At 38.8% G+C, this 23,060-nt stretch overlaps 1 protein-coding gene across 1 annotated transcript in view; it reads right to left on the bottom strand.

The window, feature by feature from the left end:
- Positions 1–23,060, bottom strand: part of CMTR1 (cap methyltransferase 1) — a 68,949-nt gene that overhangs the window by 34,232 nt on the left and 11,657 nt on the right. Inside the window, exons 3-8 of the mRNA XM_077161659.1 lie at positions 16,969–17,120; positions 14,096–14,254; positions 11,312–11,404; positions 9,863–9,934; positions 7,361–7,455; positions 7,171–7,243 (exon numbers count right to left, since the gene is read on the bottom strand). Of these exons, the coding sequence (XP_077017774.1) occupies positions 7,171–7,243; positions 7,361–7,455; positions 9,863–9,934; positions 11,312–11,404; positions 14,096–14,254; positions 16,969–17,120 (644 nt within the window). The remainder of the gene's footprint in view (positions 1–7,170; positions 7,244–7,360; positions 7,456–9,862; positions 9,935–11,311; positions 11,405–14,095; positions 14,255–16,968; positions 17,121–23,060) is intronic.

The raw sequence follows: 23,060 nt of genomic DNA, 5'->3' as shown, positions 1-23,060 counted from the left end.
TCTACGTAACTTGCCTTACCAGGGCAAAAAAAAAGATGCTCTCTCTCTCCTCCCTCCCCACCACATTACAGACAGGGAAAGAGAAGCATACACTGATTTTGTTCACAGGAGTCTGCAAGAGAGCTAAAATAAGAATCCATTCAGCCTGACCTCTAGACTCAAGTTTTCCACTCAATCAAAGCCTTGGGGGCTCCAACATTACCCCCTTTTGACCACAAGGTCCTACCCTTCCAGACCACAGTCTCTACCTTTCCTTCCCCCTTGGCTCTCCCTAATCCACCATCCCCCCCCCCAAAAGCTTTTCATTTTGGAATAATTTTAGATTTACAGAAAGTTCATGTACACCCTGCACCCAATTTCCAATTCTGTTAACATTTTTACTTTACCATGATGCATTCATCAAAACGAAGAAATAACACTGGTATATTACTACTAACTCAACACTTGACTATTTGGATTTCACTAATTTTTCCAGTAACGTCCTTTCTCTAGTTCAAAGTCCAGCTGAAGATATCACACTGCATTTAGTCTCCCTTCTTTTGTGCATTCCTTTCTTCTGGGGATTCATTCATGTCCCTTACAAAAGGCAAGTTCAGGTTCCAACTGCAGGTCCTGTGAGTATGAATCCATTTGTAAATAGGATGTTATTACTTAAGGCATTCCCAAATTGAATGAGGGTAGACCTCAATCCAATATGACAGAACTCCTTATAAGAAAAGGAAATTGGACACAGAAGAGGAAGCCACCAGAAACAGCCAGAAGTCAACAGAATCTGGAGAAAAGAGAAGGCATCATCCAGTGTATTGTCACATGACCAGAAAGCCAAGGAACCCCAAAGATCACCAGCCAGCCAAGATACCAAACCCAGGAGGAAGCAAGCTTTTTAGCCTCAGAAATCGTGAGCCAACCCACTGAATCGTACTTATTGTAGCAGCTAGGAAACAAAACACCCTCCTTCTTCTGCCTTTGCCCCTGTGCTAGCCAGGGGGGCCTGGGACAGTGTACAGTTGGGTAACGACAATGCAGGGAGAAAAGGTGACTGTTCTGCAACAACAGCAGCTTCCAGGCAACCTGCAAGTAAGTTACCCACCTACCCCAGGAAGGACTAAATTACAATAATCATTTGAATTTTTATTTGATTGCTTTTTTGGCCCCTCAAGTAGTTTTATCTCTTCACGTAAAATTTATGCTTGAACTCATACTGTGTGTTTACGATTCTCTTTACACAAATGCCGGGGATGATGTGAACCACACCTGGGCCCTAGATGGTGAATTCTACTTGTCCCGAACTGCCACAGCAGAGAGAATGTACCATTTGCACCGGTGACAAAAGAGGGTGAGCTTAAGGAGTGGGTGACTGCAGAAGACATGGTAACCTTTGACCTTGATAAACAGCAGGAAGGGCTCAGGGACCCCAGCCTTCCCTCTTTACAGTTCTAGCATGACTGAGGGCTTGTCCAGAGATCTGTAACTGTTAAATAAAGATCCAAAAGCTTTAGGGGAAATAGTTACTAGAAAGAAAAAGAAATATTAATGTTCATGATCCAGTCACTCTCTAGGTAATAAGGGGCCTCTGATTATGGCTATTTAGCTTTTATGAAAACAGTGAAAATGTCTCTGGGAAAGTGTCTTGAGGTAAAAATAAACATCATCTTCTAACAAACCCACCTTGGGCCCAAGGCATGCTGGAATAGATCAGTTCTCCCCACCCCACCACCACTTTCCTACTACTCCACAGCAGTATTCTCTGTTCCTAAGCTGTCAGTTATTCATACTTTTAGATTATATTCACTTATGCATAAAAAAAAAAAAAAGACTTAATGGCATTACTAAGAACATTATGTAGCACCTTCCAGTCAGTACACTGGTAATGAGGCAGGGGTCACACGTCTAAGCCCCGCACACACTTGAAAGAGGGAAAATCAAGTTCCTCACCACTGGCTGCTGCCCTAGCTCCAGGCTCAAGCCTCTCTTCTGCAAGTCCAAAGGGAGGGTAATGAATCAATGGCAGCATCTCACTCCAAAAAGAAAGTATCTCACCTCCAAAAAGAAGGTACAAATATGACCTTCAGTGTCTTTGAAATGTGTGGCCTTTATAGGCCCAGGACAAGAGGTTTTTTCATAGAAAGTTCAGCTGGGGTTCTCAGCTGTACCACTCACTGGCAATGCAATCAAGGGCAAGAACACAATTTAAATTTGAGGTTATTCCTCAATTGTCAATTGGGATAAGGCTGTTGTAAGGATTAAATTAAGTATCATACTTCAAAGGCCTTTATAAACTGTAATGTACTAAACAAATGTAAGAAAATATTATATTCAACTAGATAAAATTTCTTTAAGTCAAAACTCTTGTCCATTTTCATTTTTTTCTTTCCAATGCCCAATGCAGTATTTCAAACTCAGCAGGAGCTTCATAAATGCTATCTAATTTCTTCTGAAATATAACAGAAATTTAAAGATCTACATTCAGCTTTTGTCTCTTGTTATACTTTTCAGGCAATGTCTTCTTACCTCAACAATATCCCCAAGCACAAAAATCCTTCACATGGTATTATGGTTTATAACACAGTCCCATATGCCTGAAGAACCCAAATTTCCCCCCTTCCTTTCTGTCTCTTCCAATTTGTCTACAATTTCTTCTCATACCCTTATCCCCTTTTTCCCTTTACCACTATCTGCAGCCCCAGAAACCTATTTTAAAACCTCAGAAAGACCTGAATAAATAAATGGAAAGACATTCTGTGTTCATGGACTGGAAGGCTAACTGTCATTAAGATGTCAATGCTACTCAAATGATCTACAGATTCAATGCAATCCCAATCAAAATTCCAACAAGATGACTTTGTAGAAATGGAAAAGCTAATTGTTAACTTTATTTGGAAGTGTAAGGGGCCTCAAATAGCTAAAAACATCTTGAAAAAGAACAATGAAGTGGGAGGTATCAGGCTTCTTGACTTAACGGCATATTATAAAGTTACTAAGACCAAAACAGCATGGTACTGGCATAATGACAGACACAGTGATCAATGGAATCAAATTCAGAGTTCAGAAATATATCCTAAGATCTATGGTCAACTGATTTTTCACAAGGCTCCCCTGCCCACTCGATGGGCCCAGAACAGTCTCTTCAATAAATGTTGTTGAGAGAACTGGATATCCATAACCAAAAGAATGAAAGAGGACTCCCTAACCCATATCCTATACAACAGTTAACTCAAAATGGATTAAAGACCAAAATACAAGAATCAGTACCATAAAACTCCTAAAATAAAATGTAGGGAAACATCTCCAAGATCTAGTGATAGTTTCTTAGACTTTATACTAAAAGTACAAGCAACAAAAGAACAAAATAGAGAAATGTGAACTCCTTAAAATCAAATACTTTAGTGCTTCAAAGGACTGTGTCAACTGCCTCAATGGAAAAAAATATTTGGAAACCACATATCTGAAAAGGGTTTAAAGAAATCATACAACTCAATAATACAAAGACAAACAACCCAATCAAAACATGGGTAAAAGACATGAATAGCATTTTTCCAAAGAGGAAATACAAATGGCTATAAAGCACGTGAAAAGATGTTCAGCTTTACTAGCTACTAGGGAAACGTAAATCAAAACTACAATGAGACAGCATCTCACACCTACTAGAATGGCCACTATTAAACAAACAGGAAACTACAAGTGCTGGCGAGGATGTAGAGAAACTGGAACACACTTATTCACTGCTGGTGGGAATGTAAAAAGGTCCAGCTGCTGTGGAGGATGGTTTGGCGGTTCCTCAAGGAAGCTCAGTATAGAGTTGCCATATGACCTGGCACTTCCACTACTAGGGGTATACACAGAAGATATGAAAGCAGTGACACGAACAGACATTTGCACACTGTTGTTCATCGTGGCATTATTCACAATTGCCAAAAGACTGAAACAACCCAAGAGCCCATCAACAAATGAACAGATAAATAAAATGTGGTACATACATATGATTATTATTCAGCAGTAAAAAGGAATTCAGTCCTAAGTCTGCAACAACATGAATAAACCTTGAGGACATTATGTTAAGTGAATTAAGCCAGACACAAAAGGACAAATATTGTATGACTTCACTGATATGGACTAATTATAATATGTAAACTCATAAACATAAACTATAAAATAAAGGTTATGAGGATATAGAATGAGGCTAAAGAATGGGGAGTGGTTGCTTAATAAGTGCAGAATGTTTACCTAAGGTTGAACTTAAATGTTTGGAAATGGACAGAGGTGACAGTAGCACATTATTGTGAGAAGAACTAACTGTGCTGAATGGTGTGTGAATGTGGTGGAAAGGGGAAGTTTAGGGTCATGTATGTCACCAGAAGGAAAGGTGGAGGTTAAAACATGGTAATGCATTACACAGTGGTAGACAACATCCACAATTAACTGTACAGACCTAAGAAAGTTATTTCATCAATAGAACAAATGTACAACACTATTAAAAGGAGTTAATAATAGAAGGGTAGGTATATGGGAAAAAATGTACCTATTGCAAACTATGGACTATAGTCAACAGTAATATTTTAATACTCTTTCATCAACAGCAACAAATGATGGGGTAATAAGGGGCATGGGAGGATTTGGGTTTTTTATTTTATTTTATTTCTTTTCTGGAGTAATGAAAATGTTTTAAAATTGATCATTGGGTTGTATACACAACTGTGAGACAGTGACTGAACACTTTGGACGGCTGGTATGGTGTGTGAATTATCTCAATAAAATTGCATTAAAAAAAATGGCAATGGGCAGTGCAACGGTGGCTCAGTGGCAGAATTCTCACCTGCCATGCCAAAGACCCTGGTTCGATATCCGGTGCCTGACCATGTAAAAAAAGATAATGACAGAGCATTCCAAACAGTAAGAAAATAAAGCTTTGCTTTATAAAATAATAATAATAATACCAAAGGAAAAAGGAATAAATCAGTTCTGGCTAAAAAATAAGATTAAAAAAAAACTGAGAGTCTCCCTCTCCATTCTCAGCTTCTCTATACTTCCCTAAATTTCAAGTTCTTCATGCTCTTATCCTCTACTTTGCCTGACTCAAAAGCCACTAAGACAAAGCAAACCTGGGGGTGTGCCCGGGCCTTCAGTCATGCCCCCTCAGTAGGGGACTACTCTAGACTATATCTCTGTGCCACTGAAAACACATCAAGCCTGCTGGGCTTGCCTGTCACTTTGGTCATCAGGGGAAAACAGAGATGAAAAGACAGAATAAAACACTGAAGGCTCAAGAGAAATCACTTTTTACAGTGAAGGGTAGAGAAACATCTCAGAAAGGGCAATTCTCCATTGCCACTAACAATTCAGGTCAAGAAGCTGCCTGAAGTATTATAAACACAGTGCCTTTTCCTATGTAACTAACATCTCCACCCAGGACCTGAATGGTTACTACCCTGGCACCTACTTCATTTTCGTGACAGCAAAAGACAATAACCAGATACTAGCTGCTGGAGGCATTTCCATTCAAAAGCCCAAAATGATGCTGATTTCCCACCAGCTTGACAGAACTCCTCTGCCAGGCAGGGGTCTAAAGGAAATCACTGGGAGCTCTGAAAATTAAATCAACATTATATCAACCTAATTTTCTCAAGATGCTAATTCCAAGAGCCCTTTTGTGCTGTATGCTCATACAGAAAATGTGAGGGAAACTTGGGAGAGGGAAATGACTAAATGCTGGAGGGTTCTACATGCCAGTTTTGCCAGCATGGAGGAAGCAGTTAGGTGTATGGGAGCTGAAACATCAGAGAGACTAGAAAATAAGTTTCTTTAGCTAGTGGATAATGATGGAGCCTAGTGGAATGAGGATGAATGAAGCAGTAACAGCTTTGGGAACAGCTGGCTCCTGGCCCCTTCATTGTCAAAGAGAACTAACTTTCTAGGACTGGAAAAAAATGCTTTGATACCCAAAAGGAATTCTAGAATGAAATTTCCTTTTTTCTTTCACAATCGTTATGGAAGGTCTGTGTTCAGAGAAATGAGATACAGCAGAGTAGAAAATCATTTTGCTCTACCACTTCATAAGAAGGAACCAAAGCCTGGTAATTATGACCCTTCACGTAGTTTGTTCAGAGTCAGAAAGGGAAAATGGCCCTATCTGAAATCACAGAGCTGGAACAGATCAAGAGTTTTTTAGCTCTACTTAGGCCCTCTGGCAGGCCCGTAGGGTTTATTTCAGGGATGAGGCAGCTTAGGACCAAAGAAGGCATGTACCCAGTGATGCCACCTGGGTTATAAGCGGCATTTTACTCCACTGAACAACAATACAACCTAGATTTTCAAGCATGATACTGAATTTAAATAGACCTTTGAAAGGACCCAGAAATGTCTACATTTTGTCCAACACTCAAACCACATTCCCTGGAGTAGTCTCCTTTCTTATCAGAAACAGCACCCTAATTAGATGGTGTCACAAATTTTTTGGAAACTGAGCTCACTGTTAGGACTGTACACTCACACTTACCCTTTCATACTCTTACTTCACCCATGGTAAAAAGGCAGGCAGGCTAAAGATCTCTGGTTGCAAATACCTCCAAACCCCAAAGAGCAAAGAGAGGCTTTACAAACATCCCATACTTGCACCGTTACCAGCTTTCCAGTCCACCAGAATGTCCAGAACACAAATGCCATGGAGGCAGGGGTCACATCTATTTCATTCAAAATTATATACCTGAGCCTGGCACTGAGTCTGACTCAAAGAAAGGATTGGCTGAATGCATGTTTAATGAATGCAGGAGGAGGACCTAGGCTTTGATTCATGACCTCATCTTCTCACTCCCTAAGACCATCTCCATCTATAGAAATACAAGAATTGCTGATTCTGCCCAGGAATATCCCTTCTCCACTGCTGCATGCTCTGCCTGCTTCCACTTGGAGTAAGCAACATGATCTGCAGAGTTGAGGCTGGATCTCTGGGCCTGGAGCCCTGGAGAAAACTGCTTACAGGGCATTCCTAAGACCACAGGAGGCACAGTGGGACCCTGTAGGAGGAGTTCAAAACAAAGAATATCTCTATAACAAAATAAATGTCTATCACAGAGCTGATATATATTCCCAACAATGAATATATGGTAACTTCTAAGCCAATGAAGCTTAAGACCACTTAGCATGATGAACTCAGAAACAGAATCTTGTTCTCACCCCATAGGAGTCCCGGGGATTTGTAAACATGTGATCAAACACAAAATCCATGTTAGCCATCTTCATCGCTGCCCTGAAACAAAACAAGACAGAAAGCACAATTCTCAGTACCAGATGTAAGGAAGGCTGTGGCTCAAATGAAAAGGAGGAACAATACATGTCTGAGGAGGGGAGGGAAATACTGGAAAACCTGTTTAGGAAGAAGACTCCTCGGATCATCTCGTAGGGGTTGGCCCGGGTCCGAGCTCGCCGCATCTCCTCCCCATCCAGGACATCAAACACACTCTGCCCAGAGAAAATTAGAACCCAGAGGTAAGCATCACCCCAACCCCTCCTCGAGGATGGGATGAGGGTCTTTTTTTTTCTTTAATTTTTATTATTATTATTATTTTTTAAATATAACAACAAAAATATTTTTAACACATGATCATTCTGTTCTACATATATAATCAGTAATTCACAGCATCATCACACATAGTTGCATATTCATTATCATGATCATTTCTTGAACATTTGCATCAATTCAGAAAAAGAAATAAAAAGACGAGAGAAAAAAATTCATACATACCATACCCCTTACCCCTCCCTTTCACTGATCACTAGCATTTCAATCTACTAAATTTATTTTAACATTTGTTCCCCCATTATTTATTTTTATTCCATATGTTTTACTTGTCTGTTGATAAGGCAGATAAAAGGAGCATCACAAATGTTCTAAGAAATGATCATGATGACGAATATGCAACTATGTGATGATATTGTGAATTACTCATTATATATGTAGACCAGAATGATTAAAATAGGAATGTTTGCATTTATTTGGTGTTTTTTTGTATTTAAAATAAATAAATAGATAAATAAAAATAAAAAATAATCTAGAAAAAAAAGGAGCATCAGACACAAGGTTTTCACAATCACAGTCACACTGTGAAAGCTATATCATTATACAATCATCTTCAAGAAACATGGCTACTGGAACACAGCTCTACATTTTCAGGCAGTTCCCTCCAGCCTGTCCATTACATCTTGACTAACAAGGTGATATCTATTTAATGTGCAAGAATAACCTCCAGGATAACCTCTTGGCTCTGTTTGGAATCTCTCAGCCACTGACACTTTGTTTCATTTCACTCTTCCCCCTTTTGGTCCAGGTTTTCTCAATCCCTTAATGCTAAATCTAAGCTCATTCAAGGATTTCTGTCCCATGTTGCCAGGAAGGTCCACATCCCTGGGAGTCATGTTCCACACAGACAGGGGGAGGGCAGTGAGTTTGCTTGTTGTGTTGGCTGGAGAGAGAGAGGCCACATCTGAGAAACAAAAGAGGCTCTCTTGGGGGTGACTGTTAGGCCTAATTTTAAGTAGGTTTGACCTATCCTTTGTGGGGTTAAGTTTCATATGAACAAACCCCAAGATTGGGAGCTCAGTCTATTGCTTTGGTTGTCCCCACTGCTTGTGAGAATATCAAGAATTCTCCACTTGGGGAAATCGAATTTCCCTCCCTTCGGGATGAGGGTCTAAGGAACCTGAGGAGCCAGACATGCAGCACTCCACTGTCCTGGGCTCCTGTCGGGTCCTAGCTCTGAAATGACTAGCTGTGTGGCCCTAGACAAGTTAGTTTTACTCAATTAGTCTGACCCTCAATTGCCTCACCTGTAAAATGGTTAAAAATAAAACGGTAAGCATGTGTCTGATGCATGGTAAGTTGTTAAGAATTGGCACCTGTTGTTATGCATACGATTATCTCTTGACATTGCTAATCCTCACAGGAAATCTGTTTTTCCACTCCAATCCTGTTGCAACTTTTCAAGGAAGTAGGGTTCTGATATTAAGGCTCACAATCTCAGAGAGAGGGGAAATTCAGAGAGAAGGAAAATAAATTGAGACCAGGGTTTCCTGATAGCACATACTACAGTCTCTGACACAGAGCAGGGATCCTTTCACTCATTCCTCTGTGAAAAAAGAAAACCTTGCTTCACCCGAATTCAGTCACTTTAAGGATACTGAACCCTCTGCCTGTCAAAAAATAAGCTCTGTGCAGCTGGACCGACATTCTTCTTTTACTCCAGCCCATTTCCTGTGCTCTTTCTGTCCAAGACAATGAGCTTCCTGACCTGTGATCAGTCCAAAAAGTGGAAAGGGGAGGCTAATATTCACCCAGTGTGTAAGGTACTGTTCACCGACTATTGCATTTAACTCTTACCAAGAATTCTGGGAAATGGGCATTTTTTTCTCCGTTGTATAGATGAGAAAATTCAAACTCAAGGGAAGCTAAAGCAACTAGCCCTAAGGTCATCTAGTAAAAAAGTTGTTGAACTGGGATTTGAATCCAGGTCTGTCTGCTGCTAAAGCATGCTTTCAAATCTGTGCTCCTTTCACTATACTAGGCCCTCTCAGGATTACACTGAACTGACCTGACCCAATGAGGTTAAGTGAATTATATACTGGCTACTGACAACAGGGATTGATAGCACAGCACTGTAAGGCAAGATAGTTGCCAGAAAAAAAGGACACCTTGGAAAAAGGAAAAAGGTTCAGTGGTACCAAGCCGTATATCCTAACTAAGAATAGGACCCAGGAAAAATCTTAACTGAACTTCAGCCCTCACCATAACACATTTGAAAGGAGAACAGGAAAAGGCTAGCAAAGCCCCGTGCACAAGGTTTTCAAGTTGGCTCTAGCCACAAGGCCTTACCTTGCACTGCAACATACTGTGAAGCAGCTCTTCCCCACAAAACTCTGTTTCATCTTCAATAATCATCTTTCTCTAAAAAGAGAAGAAAACAATAAATAATCATTATGAATAACTGCAGTTGAGGGGAGGAATGGAAAAACTAGGGTTCCAAGTGAGTAGAGCAAGAAAGGGCTTAACTCCCTGCTAAGGAACATCAATCCCTGAGGGGTGGGAAAAAGAAAATCCTAAATCCCTCTGACTATATTCCAGATGGCTGTGAGATGAATCAGCCCCCTGGGAGATTTGACCATATACCATATGGATACAACACTCAGGAATGATGGTTAGAAGGGCAAATAGGAAGGAGGTATTCAAGCTTCTGCCTGGAGCATAAGGTAGAAGTATGCAGATAGCCCTAAATGACATCAACTGGGAAGCCTCTCACTCCGTGGTAAGTATGAATGAATGATACCAGGCACTGACCTAGTAGCATCACACAAAACAAGGGCTGAAAGGGGTCTCATGGGGATGTCAATTCCAACCCCCACGTCTAAAACTAACAGTGCTCAAACTTTGTGGTCTCAGGTTTCACATTCTTAAAAAATCATTGAAGAACTTATATATGGATTGATATTTATTATTAAAAATTAAAACAAATTTTTTAAACAGTTGTTAATTCAGTTTAAAAGAACACTATGTTATGCTAACATAAAAAAACCTGTTAATAAAAATACCCATATTTTCAAAAAAAAATTAGTGAAAATAACACTTTTCCATTTTTACAAGTCTCTAACATCTGGCTTTAAAGAAGACAGCTACATTCTCCTATTTCCTTCTGCATCAATTGATTATGATATCACACATCACAGCCTCTGGAAAATCTCATTGTATACTTTTGAGAGACTGAGGATAAAAAAGAAAAATAACTTTTTAGTATCATTATGAAAACAGCCTTGACCTTGAGGACTTCCTGAAAGGGTCTTGAGGCTGCTTAGGGGCTCCACACTTTGAGAACTGCTCTCTAGACCATATTGATTTGATTACTATCTACTTTATTCATAATTTTACAGAAGGAAATTAAACAAATTCCCTCTATTAACAACCCCCTCACTACTTTCTGAGGACAGAAATAATATCTTTTCATGTATCTGGAACAGTTCCCAGTGGTGACCATAATATACAAAGGCGTACAGTAAATCACTTGCGAAAGCATCCAAAAGAGAGAAGTTATGCATTTTGTGTTGCCTGCAAGTTAAGAAAGCAGGAGAAAAAAAAACCTGTTTGCCACATCTCCCAGGGACATATGTGTAAAGCCCATAGTCACCCTCTCTAGATACAGCCTTATTCCTGCCAGAATGTTCAGACTGACATTTTTCTTAATCTGCGAGAACACATACGTAACAGACTCAAGGAGGAGAAAAATCAGGAGATAAGTGCCAAGATTCATGGTACATTTTCCTGAAAGCCTACCTTTCCCACAACCATCCAATCGCTCATTTCTTGAGTGTCAGGAATTTCAGTGGTACATTCTGGGAACCATGATACCTGTTCAGAGGCACTGGGCTACAAACAAAAGAGAGGCAAGTAAGACAGGTGAGAAAGACTCTCAGGGCTAGGCCCCACTCATGAGTCCTTCCCCAAAACATTCAAAAGGAATTTGGACAGCTGGACAGACTGAGAAGGGCTGAGGCTGAATGCAGTGGTCCAAGATGAGAACTGAGTTGAACTTTTGAAGGCCAGCTCTAATTCTGATTTGAGTCCTTAGAAATTTCCCAAACCTTCAAGTTTTCTTTCATTTGTTCCAAAACTACTTAATGAATACTTACTATGTGTTAAGTACTCAGAATATAGAGTAAGTAAGACATGATCCTTGACTTCAAGAGGTTTACAATTAGGTCAGTGGGGACACAGAGAAGTAAACAGGCAGTTATCACATATAGTATAAGTCTATGATGAGGCAATTGTATCAGAAAGACTCTAAGGCAATGAATCTTACTTCCAGGTGCCTTTCAAAATGCTATTCACAAAGTAACCTAGAAACTGGTAAATAGGATTCCTCTCTCATTCACTCCAAGACAGAACAGAAATTAGCATATCTGCAAGCTGCTTCCTTGTAATTTTTCAACTATTCTCCTTATCAGGCTAAAAGAATGACTGTCAACCTAGCTGTGCATCAAGATCCACAGCATTTCTTTTAAAAAAGTACTGATACCTCAGCCCCACCCCTACAAAATATGATTATGTTGAGGTGGAGCTGGATATAAGTACTTTTCTAAAAGTCCCCAGATAATTCTAATGTGCAGCCAGGGCTAAGTACCACTGGGCTAAGACAAACATGGATTATAAAACCTAAACAGGTGGCTAGCCTACATGGCAGCTTCACAGACAGCCTCCCAAAACAAGTGTGGAGAAGAGATCCACCATTGCAAATTGAAGCAATGTGATTAAAGGTAATACTGCATGCTCTGAAAAGCATGAAATGGTATCACAATGCAAGGTCTTGAGGGCATACCAACCACTACCAACAGAGAAAAAGTTGAAAAGAAATATTACTAAAGCCTTTCATCAGTGAATCTGGCAACAAATCATGGCTTCTCTCACTGATCAAATCCATCATCTTGAAGCATAAATGATTATAAAATTACAAACTCTAGAAAAAAAGAGGCTCATATCCACCTTGGATGTACCTTTAGAGAGAAAAACAGACTCAATCTCCCCATGAAAGGATAGACATTAAAGCTACCTGCAAGGTGAACTTTGTCTGAAGGGTCACACCCTGAACTCGACATCCCAGAGCTCCAACAGCCACTGAGCATTTTCCCTGAGGAAGCTCCAGGAACTGGATATTCACCTAAGGCCACCCTGACTCATCTGCCTTAAAGAAGGAGCTACCAACTGATAAACAAACAAAACTCTTGACCAAAAGAAAAGGCATCTTTTGAAAGAGAAAAGTAGAGTTACGGTAAATCACAGCTAGGGCAGCCTCATTTGAAAAAGGAATTTCAACTGCCTGTCTCCATTAAAAATGACTTTTTTTTGGTTAATTTTTTTATTTAAGAAAACAAACAATATACTTAGAACCACCAACGATGGATATCTTAGTTGGCTTAACCATAGGCATATTTTTAAAAAGTATCCATATAATCACTGCAAAGCCTGTGTTAAACATAGATTTTATGGGCAAATTTCAGATTTCAACTTTAGCAAAGTTAAAGTTAGTTCTAATTTCTCTCTACTGAAAGGATTGGGATTCTTTACTTGTTTTCACACAAATAAGGCCATGGAGAACACTATATATTTCCAACAATCAATTATGAATATTTACCCTGCTCTGCAGTGTCTTGTCTGCTAGTCTCATCTTTCTCTGAAGGCTTATTAGACTTTTATCATGCATAGGTTCACAGGAGTTGTCTCCTAACCAGAACATCAGGAAGATAAATAAAATCTCAATTTCCAGAATTCAGAGCCATATCTGAAGCTCAACTATAGTAACTATGTAGAAAGCTAGATATTTGTGCTTTATTTTCTCTAGTTTCAGCTCCAGGATGGCAGTATTTCACCATTATTTTTAGGTATTTTTATTATGCCTACTTGAAATCCTTTGTGAATAAAGTTATATATAAATAAAATGAATAAAATTAAAATCTCAACATCATCTGTGCAATGAAAAGGGATAACAGAAGTCTCTTTTGGTCTCCATGGTTAAAACAAATTGGTACCCAAATAAATAGATAAGCAGACTAAACTTATAATAGAAAAGCTACATGGCATAACCACACACTTAAATAGTACCTGGATGTCATAAGCCTGTGGAGGTGCAAGATCCTTATTGGGCATCTAATTCAGTTACTCACACAATGGGAGAACAGATCTTTATTTAGTTCATTTGAATTCTTTCAAAAGAGGGAGCTCACTACCTCGGGAGGCATCTTAGTCCACTAGTGGACAGCTGAATCTATTTATTAAAGTTATTTGTGGAGACAAACTCTGCCCCTCCACATCTTCTACTACTGGACTTAGATGATCCTATATAACAAGAGGAAACAAATCCACACCCCAACATATCTTCCTCTAGTCTTCTCTTCTCCATTCTGGACATTCCCAGTTCCAACCCTGTAAGAAACTAGTGCCAATTACCCCTTATCACCCTGACTATACTCCCTCCAGGGAGTCCTAGTTTGTTAAAGCTGTTGATTAAACCCATTCAGCCAAAAAACACAAGTGGCTTTCTTGTCTCCTTCCCACACCAGTTACCTCTGATTCATCTCGCCAGTTCACATTCAGCTCTTGGTCAAAGCCCCGTAGCGTCAGACCCAAGCCCCTTCGACCTTTCTGATTAGAGGCTTCAACAATGTCCTTCCGACCCTGGCTGTATTTACCCAATCCTTCACCTTCCCTGAAGCCCATCTTGGCCTGAAAAAAAGAAAAGTAATTAGCTCAGTGCAAAAGACATTTGTTTACCATAAGTACACAGAACCTTGAGCAGGACATAAGACTTTGTTGGTTTGTCCAGAGTGATGTCTCAATAAATCCCAGAGTGATTTGAACAGTGAATTAAAAAGTATTTGAAAAGTCTGGTGAGAACGGGGGAAAATTCAACTTCCCCAAGCTGAATTCTCAATATTCTCACAAGCAGTGTGGACAACCAAAGATATAGGCTGAGCCCCCAGTTTTGGGGTTTGTTCATATGAAACTTAACCCCACAAAAGATAGGTCAAACCTACTTAAAATTAGGCCTAAGAGTCAATCCCAAGAGAACGTCTTTTGTTGCTCAGATGTGGCCTCTCTCTCCAGCCAACACAACAAACAAACTCATCATCCTCCCACTGTCTACGTGGGACATGACTCCCAGGAGTGTGGACCTTCCTGGCAACGTGGGACAGAAATCTCAGAATGAGCTGAGACTCAGTATCAAGGGATTGAGAAAACCTTCTCGACCAAAAGGGGGAAGAATGAAATGAGACAAAGTGTCAATGGTTGAGAGATTCCAAACAGAGCCGAGAGGTTATTCTGGAGATTATTCTTATGCATTGAGTAGATGTCACCTTGTTATCCAAGATGCAATGGAGAGGCTGGAGGGAACTGCCTGAAAATGTAGTTCCAGTAGCCATGTTTCTTGATGATGATTGTATAATGATATAGCTTCACAATGTGACTGTGTGATTGTGAAAACCTTGTGTCTGATGCTCCTTTTATCTACCCTTGTCAACAGACAAGTAGAACAAATGGAATAAAAATAAATAATAGAGGGAACAAATGTTCTACATGATATGTAGAATCGAATGATCAAAATAGGAATGTTTGTGTTTATTTGGTGCTTTTTTGTATTTAAAAAAATAAAAAATAAAAAAAGAATAACAAATGTACTACACTAAATAAATAAATAAATAACAGGGGGAATAAATGTTAAAATAAATTTAGTTTGAAATGCAAGTGATCAATGAAAGGGTATGGTATGTATAAATTTTTTTTCTGTTTTCGTTTTATTTCCTTTTCTGAATAGATGCAAATGTTCCAAGAAATGATCATGATGATGAATATGCAACTATGTGATGATATTGTGAATTACTGATTATATATGTAGAACGGAATGATCAACATAGGAATGTCTGCGTTTGTTTGGTGTTGTCTGGTATTTAAAAAATAAAATAGAAAAAAGAATAGGAAAAAAAAAAACAGACATTTGTTTAGCCCTCATCAAGTGCCATACATTGTGAAAAACCCTAACTTGTGAGAAATAAAGAGTAAGGCCTAAAATTTGCCTTCTAGCCTAATGAAGAAAAGAGGTATAAATAAACAACTGCAATATAACTACAGGCAGAATAACAGTGGCTGTCTATTGTGGAGGTGAAAATTTGGGGCAACTAAAGTTGGATAAAGCAGGAAAAGCTGTAATTAAAAGCATCAAGAATGCTTCATGAATCTCACTGGACATTTACACAACTAATCTTCCAGACAATTTATCTGAACATGTAAGAAGTAGATCAAGAATGCAGAGTTGATAAAAAGAGAATATAATTTAAATGGAACCACTTCAAGAGGCAACTACCTCATCCTTAGCCAAAAACCTTACTAGGCAAGGACAATGAAGACTTGCAGAAGCCCACTTAGTCAAGTAAAGATTCGCATTATATAAAACGGATATATGGAAGATACTATACGATCCAAGGACAGAAACATTTTTTAAATGACAAAACTGTTTATAAACTCACATTAAACTCTAAGTTACTGGGTCCAGCTGCATGCCTCAAATATCAGAGACCCAAATCTCAAACCTGAAAGACTTCTGCATGATAAAAGAACTTCAATCCTAATAAGATCTAATTCCCAGATATGTATTCCCTTTGGAACGGGCATTACCAACTCAAGAATTGGGTGGACTCAAATCCTTTCCCCAGGTTAAAGAGGGTGACTGACTGAATTACAAGCCTTCCCATCTTTTACCATCTCAAAGCTTGTGCCCCCAAACTAGAATTCTATGACTTCAGAAGTGGCAGTCTTCATTCTTAAATGAATCCAACAGAAAATGGAGGAGCCAGCTATAAAATTCCTGAAGCTAGATGGAAGTTTAACTTGGATGTCCCTAACCTTTGCACAAATGCTGAAGTTTGATGAAGTATGTGAGTAGGTCTCCTTATTTCCCTTCCTTCCTGTGACATGCTATGGGGGTATAAAAGTTGAGAAACAGAAGTGGGCCTTTCTTTTGGAAAGAGAAAAGCATGGCACTTCCATTTATTTTAGGTACTTCGGAGTGAATAGGACTTAGCCATTTCTTTTGAGATCACTCAGTAGAACAATACCTCATGACATGAAGCCTCTTTATCCACTGACACACATCTATATGTAGAGAAGTATGTTCACACAAGCTTATAAAAAAATTTATTACTAAGAAGAACAAAAGATGATCCAGCTCTGGACAAGCTAGTAGAAGCAGATGTTTCCAACAGATGATTCGTATGTGAAAGGTATTTCTATTGAGAAAGGGTCCACATTCTCTCTATTGAATTTCAATAGCTAGAAAGCAGAGGAAAAACTCATACCCTTTTCTTCTTTTCATACCAGTACCAATTTCCCATCTCTCACTCTGCTGGTGGAGCTTTAGAAAACCAATCCAAGCACTGACATACCATAAGCTTCTGGGAGACGCTGTTATACATGGAATAGCGGGAGGAAGTTCCCTCCACGAGGGAGTCTGCTTTGAATGCATCATCGAAAGAGTCAGAGCCGTGTTGCTTCCCCTCGGTCTCACTGTCAGACTCGCTGAGGCTTGCAGTAGATGCTGATAAAGTAAAAGGAAAATGTTCAGGTGAGTTTAGGGCAGAAAGTAGCCTCTAAAAGTCCAAGTTTCACTTATTCAACAAGTGTTTTGTATATGTGCTACAAATATAAAGTTCATTAAATGGTTCAGGGTCAAATTCATTCCCTACTTCTTTTTTTTTTTATTAATTAAAAAAAATTAACTATCACAAAGTTTAGAAATCATTCCATTCTACATATGCAATCAGTCAATCAGTAATTCTTAATATCATCACACAGATGTATGATCATCATTTCTTAGTACATTTGCACCGATTTAGAAAAAGAAATAGCAAGACAACAGAAAAAGAAATAAAATGATAATATAGAGAAAAAATAAAAATAAAGAATACAAAAAATATATATAAAAAACAAACAAACAAAAAAAACTATAGCTCAGATGCAGCTTCATTCAGTGTTTTAACATAATTATATTACAATCAGGTAGTATTGTGCTGTCCATTTTTGAGTTTTTGTATCTAGTCTGTTGCAGTCTGTATCCCTTCAGCTCCAATTACCCATTATCTTACCCTCTTTCTAACTCCTGATGGTCTCTGTTACCAATGACATATTCCAAGTTTATTCTCTAATGTCAGTTCACATCAGTGGGACCATACAGTATTTGTCCTTTAGTTTTTGGCTAGCTCGCTCAGCATAATGTTCTCTAGGTCCATCCATGTTATTACACGCTTCATAAGTTTATTCTGTCTTAAAGCTGCATAATATTCCATCGTATGTATATACCACAGTTTGTTTAGCCACTCGTCTGTTGATGGACATTTTGGCTGTTTCCATCTCTTTGCAATTGTAAATAACGCTGCTATAAACATTGGTGTGCAAATGTCCGTTTGTGTCTTTGCCCTTAAGTCCTTTGAGTAGATACCTAGCAATGGTATTGCTGGGTCATATGGCAATTCTATATTCAGCTTTTTGAGGAACCACCAAACTGCCTTCCACAGTGGTTGCACCATTTGACATTCCCACCAACAGTGGATAAGTGTGCCTCTTTCACCGCATCCTCTCCAGCACTTGTCATTTTCTGTTTTGTTGATAATGGCCATTTTGTTGGGTGTGAGATGATATCTCATTGTGGTTTTGATTTGCATTTCTCTAATGGCCAGGGACATTGAGCATCTCTTCATGTGCCTTTTGGCCATTTGTATTTCGTCTTCTGATAGGTGTCTGTTCAAGTCTTTTTCCCATTTTGTAATTGGGTTGGCTGTCTTTTTGTTGTTCAGTTGAACAATCTCTTTATAAATTCTGGATACTAGACCTTTATCTGATATGTCATTTCCAAATATTGTCTCCCATTGTGTAGGCGTCTTTCTACTTTCTTGATGAAGTTCTTTGATGCACAAAAGTGTTTAATTTTGAGGAGCTCCCATTTATTTCTTTCTTTCTTCAGTGCTCTTGCTTTAGGTTTAAGGTCCATAAAACCGCCTCCAATTGTAAGTTTCAAAAGATATCTCCCTACATTTTTCTCTAACTGTTTTATGGTCTTAGACCTAATGTTTAGATCTTTGATCCATTTTGAGTTAACTTTTGTATAGGGTGTGAGATACGGGTCCTCTTTCATTCTTTTGCATATGGATATCCAGTTCTCTAGGCACCATTTATTGAAGAGACTGTTCTGTCCCAGGTGAGTTGGCTTGACTGCCTTATCAAAGATCAAATGTCCATAGATGAGAGGGTCTATATCTGAGCACTCTATTCGATTCCATTGGTCGATATATCTATCTTTATGCCAATATCATGCTGTTTTGACCACTGTGGCTTCATAATATGCCTTAAAGTCCGGCAGCTTGAGACCTCCAGCTTCGTTTTTTTTCCTCAAGATACTTTTAGCAATTCGGGGCACCCTGCCCTTCCAGATAAATTTGCTTATTGGTTTTTCTATTTCCGAAAAATAAGCTGTTGGGATTTTGATTGGTATTGCATTGAATCTGAAAATCAATTTAGGTAGGATTGACATCTTAACTATATTTAGTCTTCCAATCCATGAACACGGTATGCCCTTCCATCTATTTAGGTCTTCTGTGATTTAACAGTTTTTGTAGTTTTCTTTGTATAGGTCTTTTGTCTCTTTAGTTACATTTATTCCTAAGTACTTTATTCTTTTAGTTGCAATTGTAAATGGGATTCGTTTCTTGATTTCCCCCTCAGCTTGTTCATTGCTAGTGTATAGAAACACTACAGATTTTTGAAGGTTGATCTTGTAACCTGCTACTTTGCTGTACTCATTTATTAGCTCTAGTAGTTTTGTTGTGGATTTTTCCGGGTTTTCGAAGTATAGTATCATATCATCTGCAAACAGTGATAGTTTTACTTCTTCCTTTCCAATTTTGATGCCTTGTATTTCTTTTTCTTGTCTAATTGCTCTGGCTAGAACCTCCAACACGATCTTGAATAATAGTGATGATAATGGACATCCTTGTCTTGTTCCTGATCTTAGGGGGAAAGTTTTCAATTTTTCCCCATTGAGGATGATATTAGCTGTGGGTTTTCATATATTCCCTCTACCATTTTAAGGAAGTTCCCTTGTATTCCTATCTTTTGAAGTGTTTTCAACAGGAAAGGATGTTGAATCTTGTCAAATGCCTTCTCTGCATCAACTGAGATGATCATGTGATTTTTCTGCTTTGATTTGTTGATATGGTGTATTACATTAATTGATTTTCTTATGTTGAACCATCCTTGCATACCTGGGATGAATCCTACTTGGTCATGATGTATAATTTTTTTAATGTGTTGCTGGATTCGATTTGCTAGAATTTTGTTGAGGACTTTTGCATCTATATTCATTAGAGAGATTGGTCTGTAGTTTTCTTTTTTTGTAATATCTTTGCCTGGTTTTGGTATGAGGGTGATGTTGGCTTCATAGAATGAATTAGGTAGCTTTCCCTCCACTTCAATTTTTTTGAAGAGTTTGAGGAGAGTTGGTACTAATTCTTTCTGGAATGTTTGGTAGAATTCACATGTGAAGCCGTCTGGTCCTGGATTTTTCTTTTTGGGGAGCTTTTGAATGACTGATTCAATTTCTTTACTTGTGATTGGTTTGTTGAGGTCATCTATTTCTTCTCGAGTCAAAGTTGGTTGTTCATGCCTTTCCAGGAACCCGTCCATTTCATCTAAATTGTTGTATTTTATTAACGTAAAGTTGTTCATAGTATCCTGTTATTACCTCCTTTATTTCTGTGAGGTCAGTGGGTATGTCTCCTCTTCCATTTCTGATCTTATTTATTTGCGTCCTCTGTCTTCTTCTTTTTGTCAATGTTGCTAAGGGCCCATCAATCTTGTTGATTTTCTCATAGAACCAACTTCTGGTCTTACTGATTTTCTCTATTGTTTTCATGTTTTCAATTTCATTTATTTCTGCTCTAATCTTTGTTATTTCTTTCCTTTTGCTTGCTTTGGGCACAGTTTGTTGTTCTTTCTCCAGTTCTTCCAAGTGGACAGTTAATTCCTGAATTTTTGCCTTTTCTTCTTTTCTGATATAGGCATCTAGGGCAATAAATTTCCCTCTTAGCACTGCCTTTGCTACGTCCCATAGGTTTTGATATGTTGTGTTTTCATTTTCATTCGCCTCAAGATATTTACTGATTTCTTTTGTAATTTCTTCCTTGACCCACTCGGTGTTTAAGAGTGTGTTGTTGAGCCTCCACGTATTTGTGGATTCTCTGGCACTCTGCCTATTATTGATTTCCAACTTCATTCCTTTATGATCCGAGAAAGTGTTGTGTATGATTTCAATCTTTTTAAATTTGTTGAGACTTGCTTTGTGGCCCAGCATATGGTCTATCTTTGAGAATGATCCATTAGCACTTGAGAAAAAGGTGTATCCTGCTGTTGTGGGGTGTAATGTCCTATAAATGTCTGTTAAGTCTAGCTCATTTATTGTATTATTCAAGTTCTCTGTTACTTTATTGATCCTCTGTCTAGATGTTCTGTCCATTGATGAGAGTGGCAAACTGAAGTCTCCAACTATTATGGTAGATGTGTCTATTTCCCTTTTCAGTGATTGCAGTGTATTCCTCACGTATTTTGGGGCATTTTGATTCGGTACATAAATATTTATCATTGTTATGTCTTCTTGTTCAATTGTTCCTTTTATTAGTAGATAGTATCCTTCTTTGTCTCTTTTAACTGTTTTACATTTGAAGCCTAATTTGTTGGATATTAGTATAGCTACTCCTGCTCTTTTCTGGTTGTTATTTGCATGAAATATCTTTTCCCAACCTTTCACTTTCAACCTATGTTTATCTTTGGGTCTAAGATGTGTTTCCTGTAGACAGCATATAGAAGGATCCTGTTTTTTCATCCATTCTGCCAGTCTATGTCTTTTGATTGGGGAATTCAGTCCATTAACATTTAGTGTTATTACTGTTTGGGTAATACTTTACCATTTTGCCTTTGTATTATATATATCATATCTGATTTTCCTTCTTTCTACACTCTTCTCCATACCTCTCTCGTCTGTCTTTTCGTATCTGACTCTAGTGCTCCCTTTAGTATTTCTTGCAGAGCTGGTCTCTTGGTCACAGATTCTCTCAGTGACTTTTTGTCTGAGAATGTTTTAATTTCTCCCTCATTTTTGAAGGACAATTTTGCTGGATATAGAAGTCTTGGTTGGCAGTTTTTCTCTTTTAGTAATTTAAATATATCATCCCACTGTCTTCTAGCTTCCATGGTTTCTGTTGAGAAATCTACACATAGTCTTATTGGGTTTCCCTTGTATGTGATGCATTGTTTTTCTCTTGCTGCTTTCAAGATCCTCTCTTTCTCTTTGACCTCTGATATTCTAACTAGTAAGCGTCTTGGAGAACGCCTATTTGGGTCTATTCTCTTTGGGGTGCGCTGCACTTCTTGGATCTGTAATTTTAGGTCTTTCATAAGAGTTGGGAAATTTTCAGTGATAATTTCTTCCATTAGTTTTTCTCCTCCTTTTCCCTTCTCTTCTCCTTCTGGGACACCCACAACACGTATATTTGTGCGCTTCATATTATCATTCAATTCCCTGAGCCCCTGCTCAAATTTTTCCATTCTTTTCCCTATAGTTTCTGTTTCTTTTTGGCTTTCAGATGTTCTATCCTCCAGTTCACTAATTCTATCCTCTGTCTCTTTAAGTCTACCATTGTAGGTTTCCATTGTTTTTTTCATCTCTTCTACCGTGTTTTTCAATCCCATAAGTTCTGTGATTTGTTTTTTCAGACTTTCCATTTCTTCTTTTTGTTGATCCCATGCCTTCTTCATGTCCTCCCTCAATTTATCGATTTGGTTTTTGAAGAGGTTTTCCATTTCTGTTCGTATATTCAGCATTAGTTGTCTCAGCTCCTGTATCTCATTTGAACTATTGGTTTGTTCCTTTGACTGGGCCATATCTTCAATTTTCCTGGTGTGATTTATTATTTTTTGCTGGCGTCTGGGCATTTAATCAGATTTCCCTGAGTGTGGGACCCAGCAGGTTGAAAGACTTTCCTGTGAAGTCTCTGGGCTCTGTTTTTCTTATCCTGCCCAGTACATGGTGCTTGTCTGTCTGCGGGTCCCACCAGCAAAAGATGTTGTGGCTCCTTTAACTTTGGAAGACTCTTGCTGCTGGTGTGTGGTGGAGACAGAGGAAAGGTTGTAGGTTGGTTTTAATGGCTTCAAATTGTGAAGTCCTGGGATCTGAATTCCTTGAGAGAGGGGTTCCACCTGAGTTGCATTTCACCCCTCCCGCGGGGAAGATTCAGGTGGTAGAGAGCCCTAAAAGCAGCCTGTTTCTGCGTTTGGGGCAGTTGTAACCTATGTAATCCCAGCGCTGAGCCCAGAGGCAACGAAGCCTCCGTAGAAACAGCCGCAGAAGGCTCTGTTTCACCCCCTTTCCTCTTTTTCAGTTAGCCCAATCGGTAACTTTCGCCTTGATCAGTTTCGCCTGAGCTGAGGG

The sequence above is a fragment of the Tamandua tetradactyla genome, chromosome 5 (genome assembly GCF_023851605.1).
Source record: "Tamandua tetradactyla isolate mTamTet1 chromosome 5, mTamTet1.pri, whole genome shotgun sequence".
NCBI classification, from domain to species: domain Eukaryota; kingdom Metazoa; phylum Chordata; class Mammalia; order Pilosa; family Myrmecophagidae; genus Tamandua; species Tamandua tetradactyla.
The sequence above is the reverse complement of the archived record's forward strand: the minus strand, read 5'-3'. Positions and strand labels throughout refer to the sequence as shown.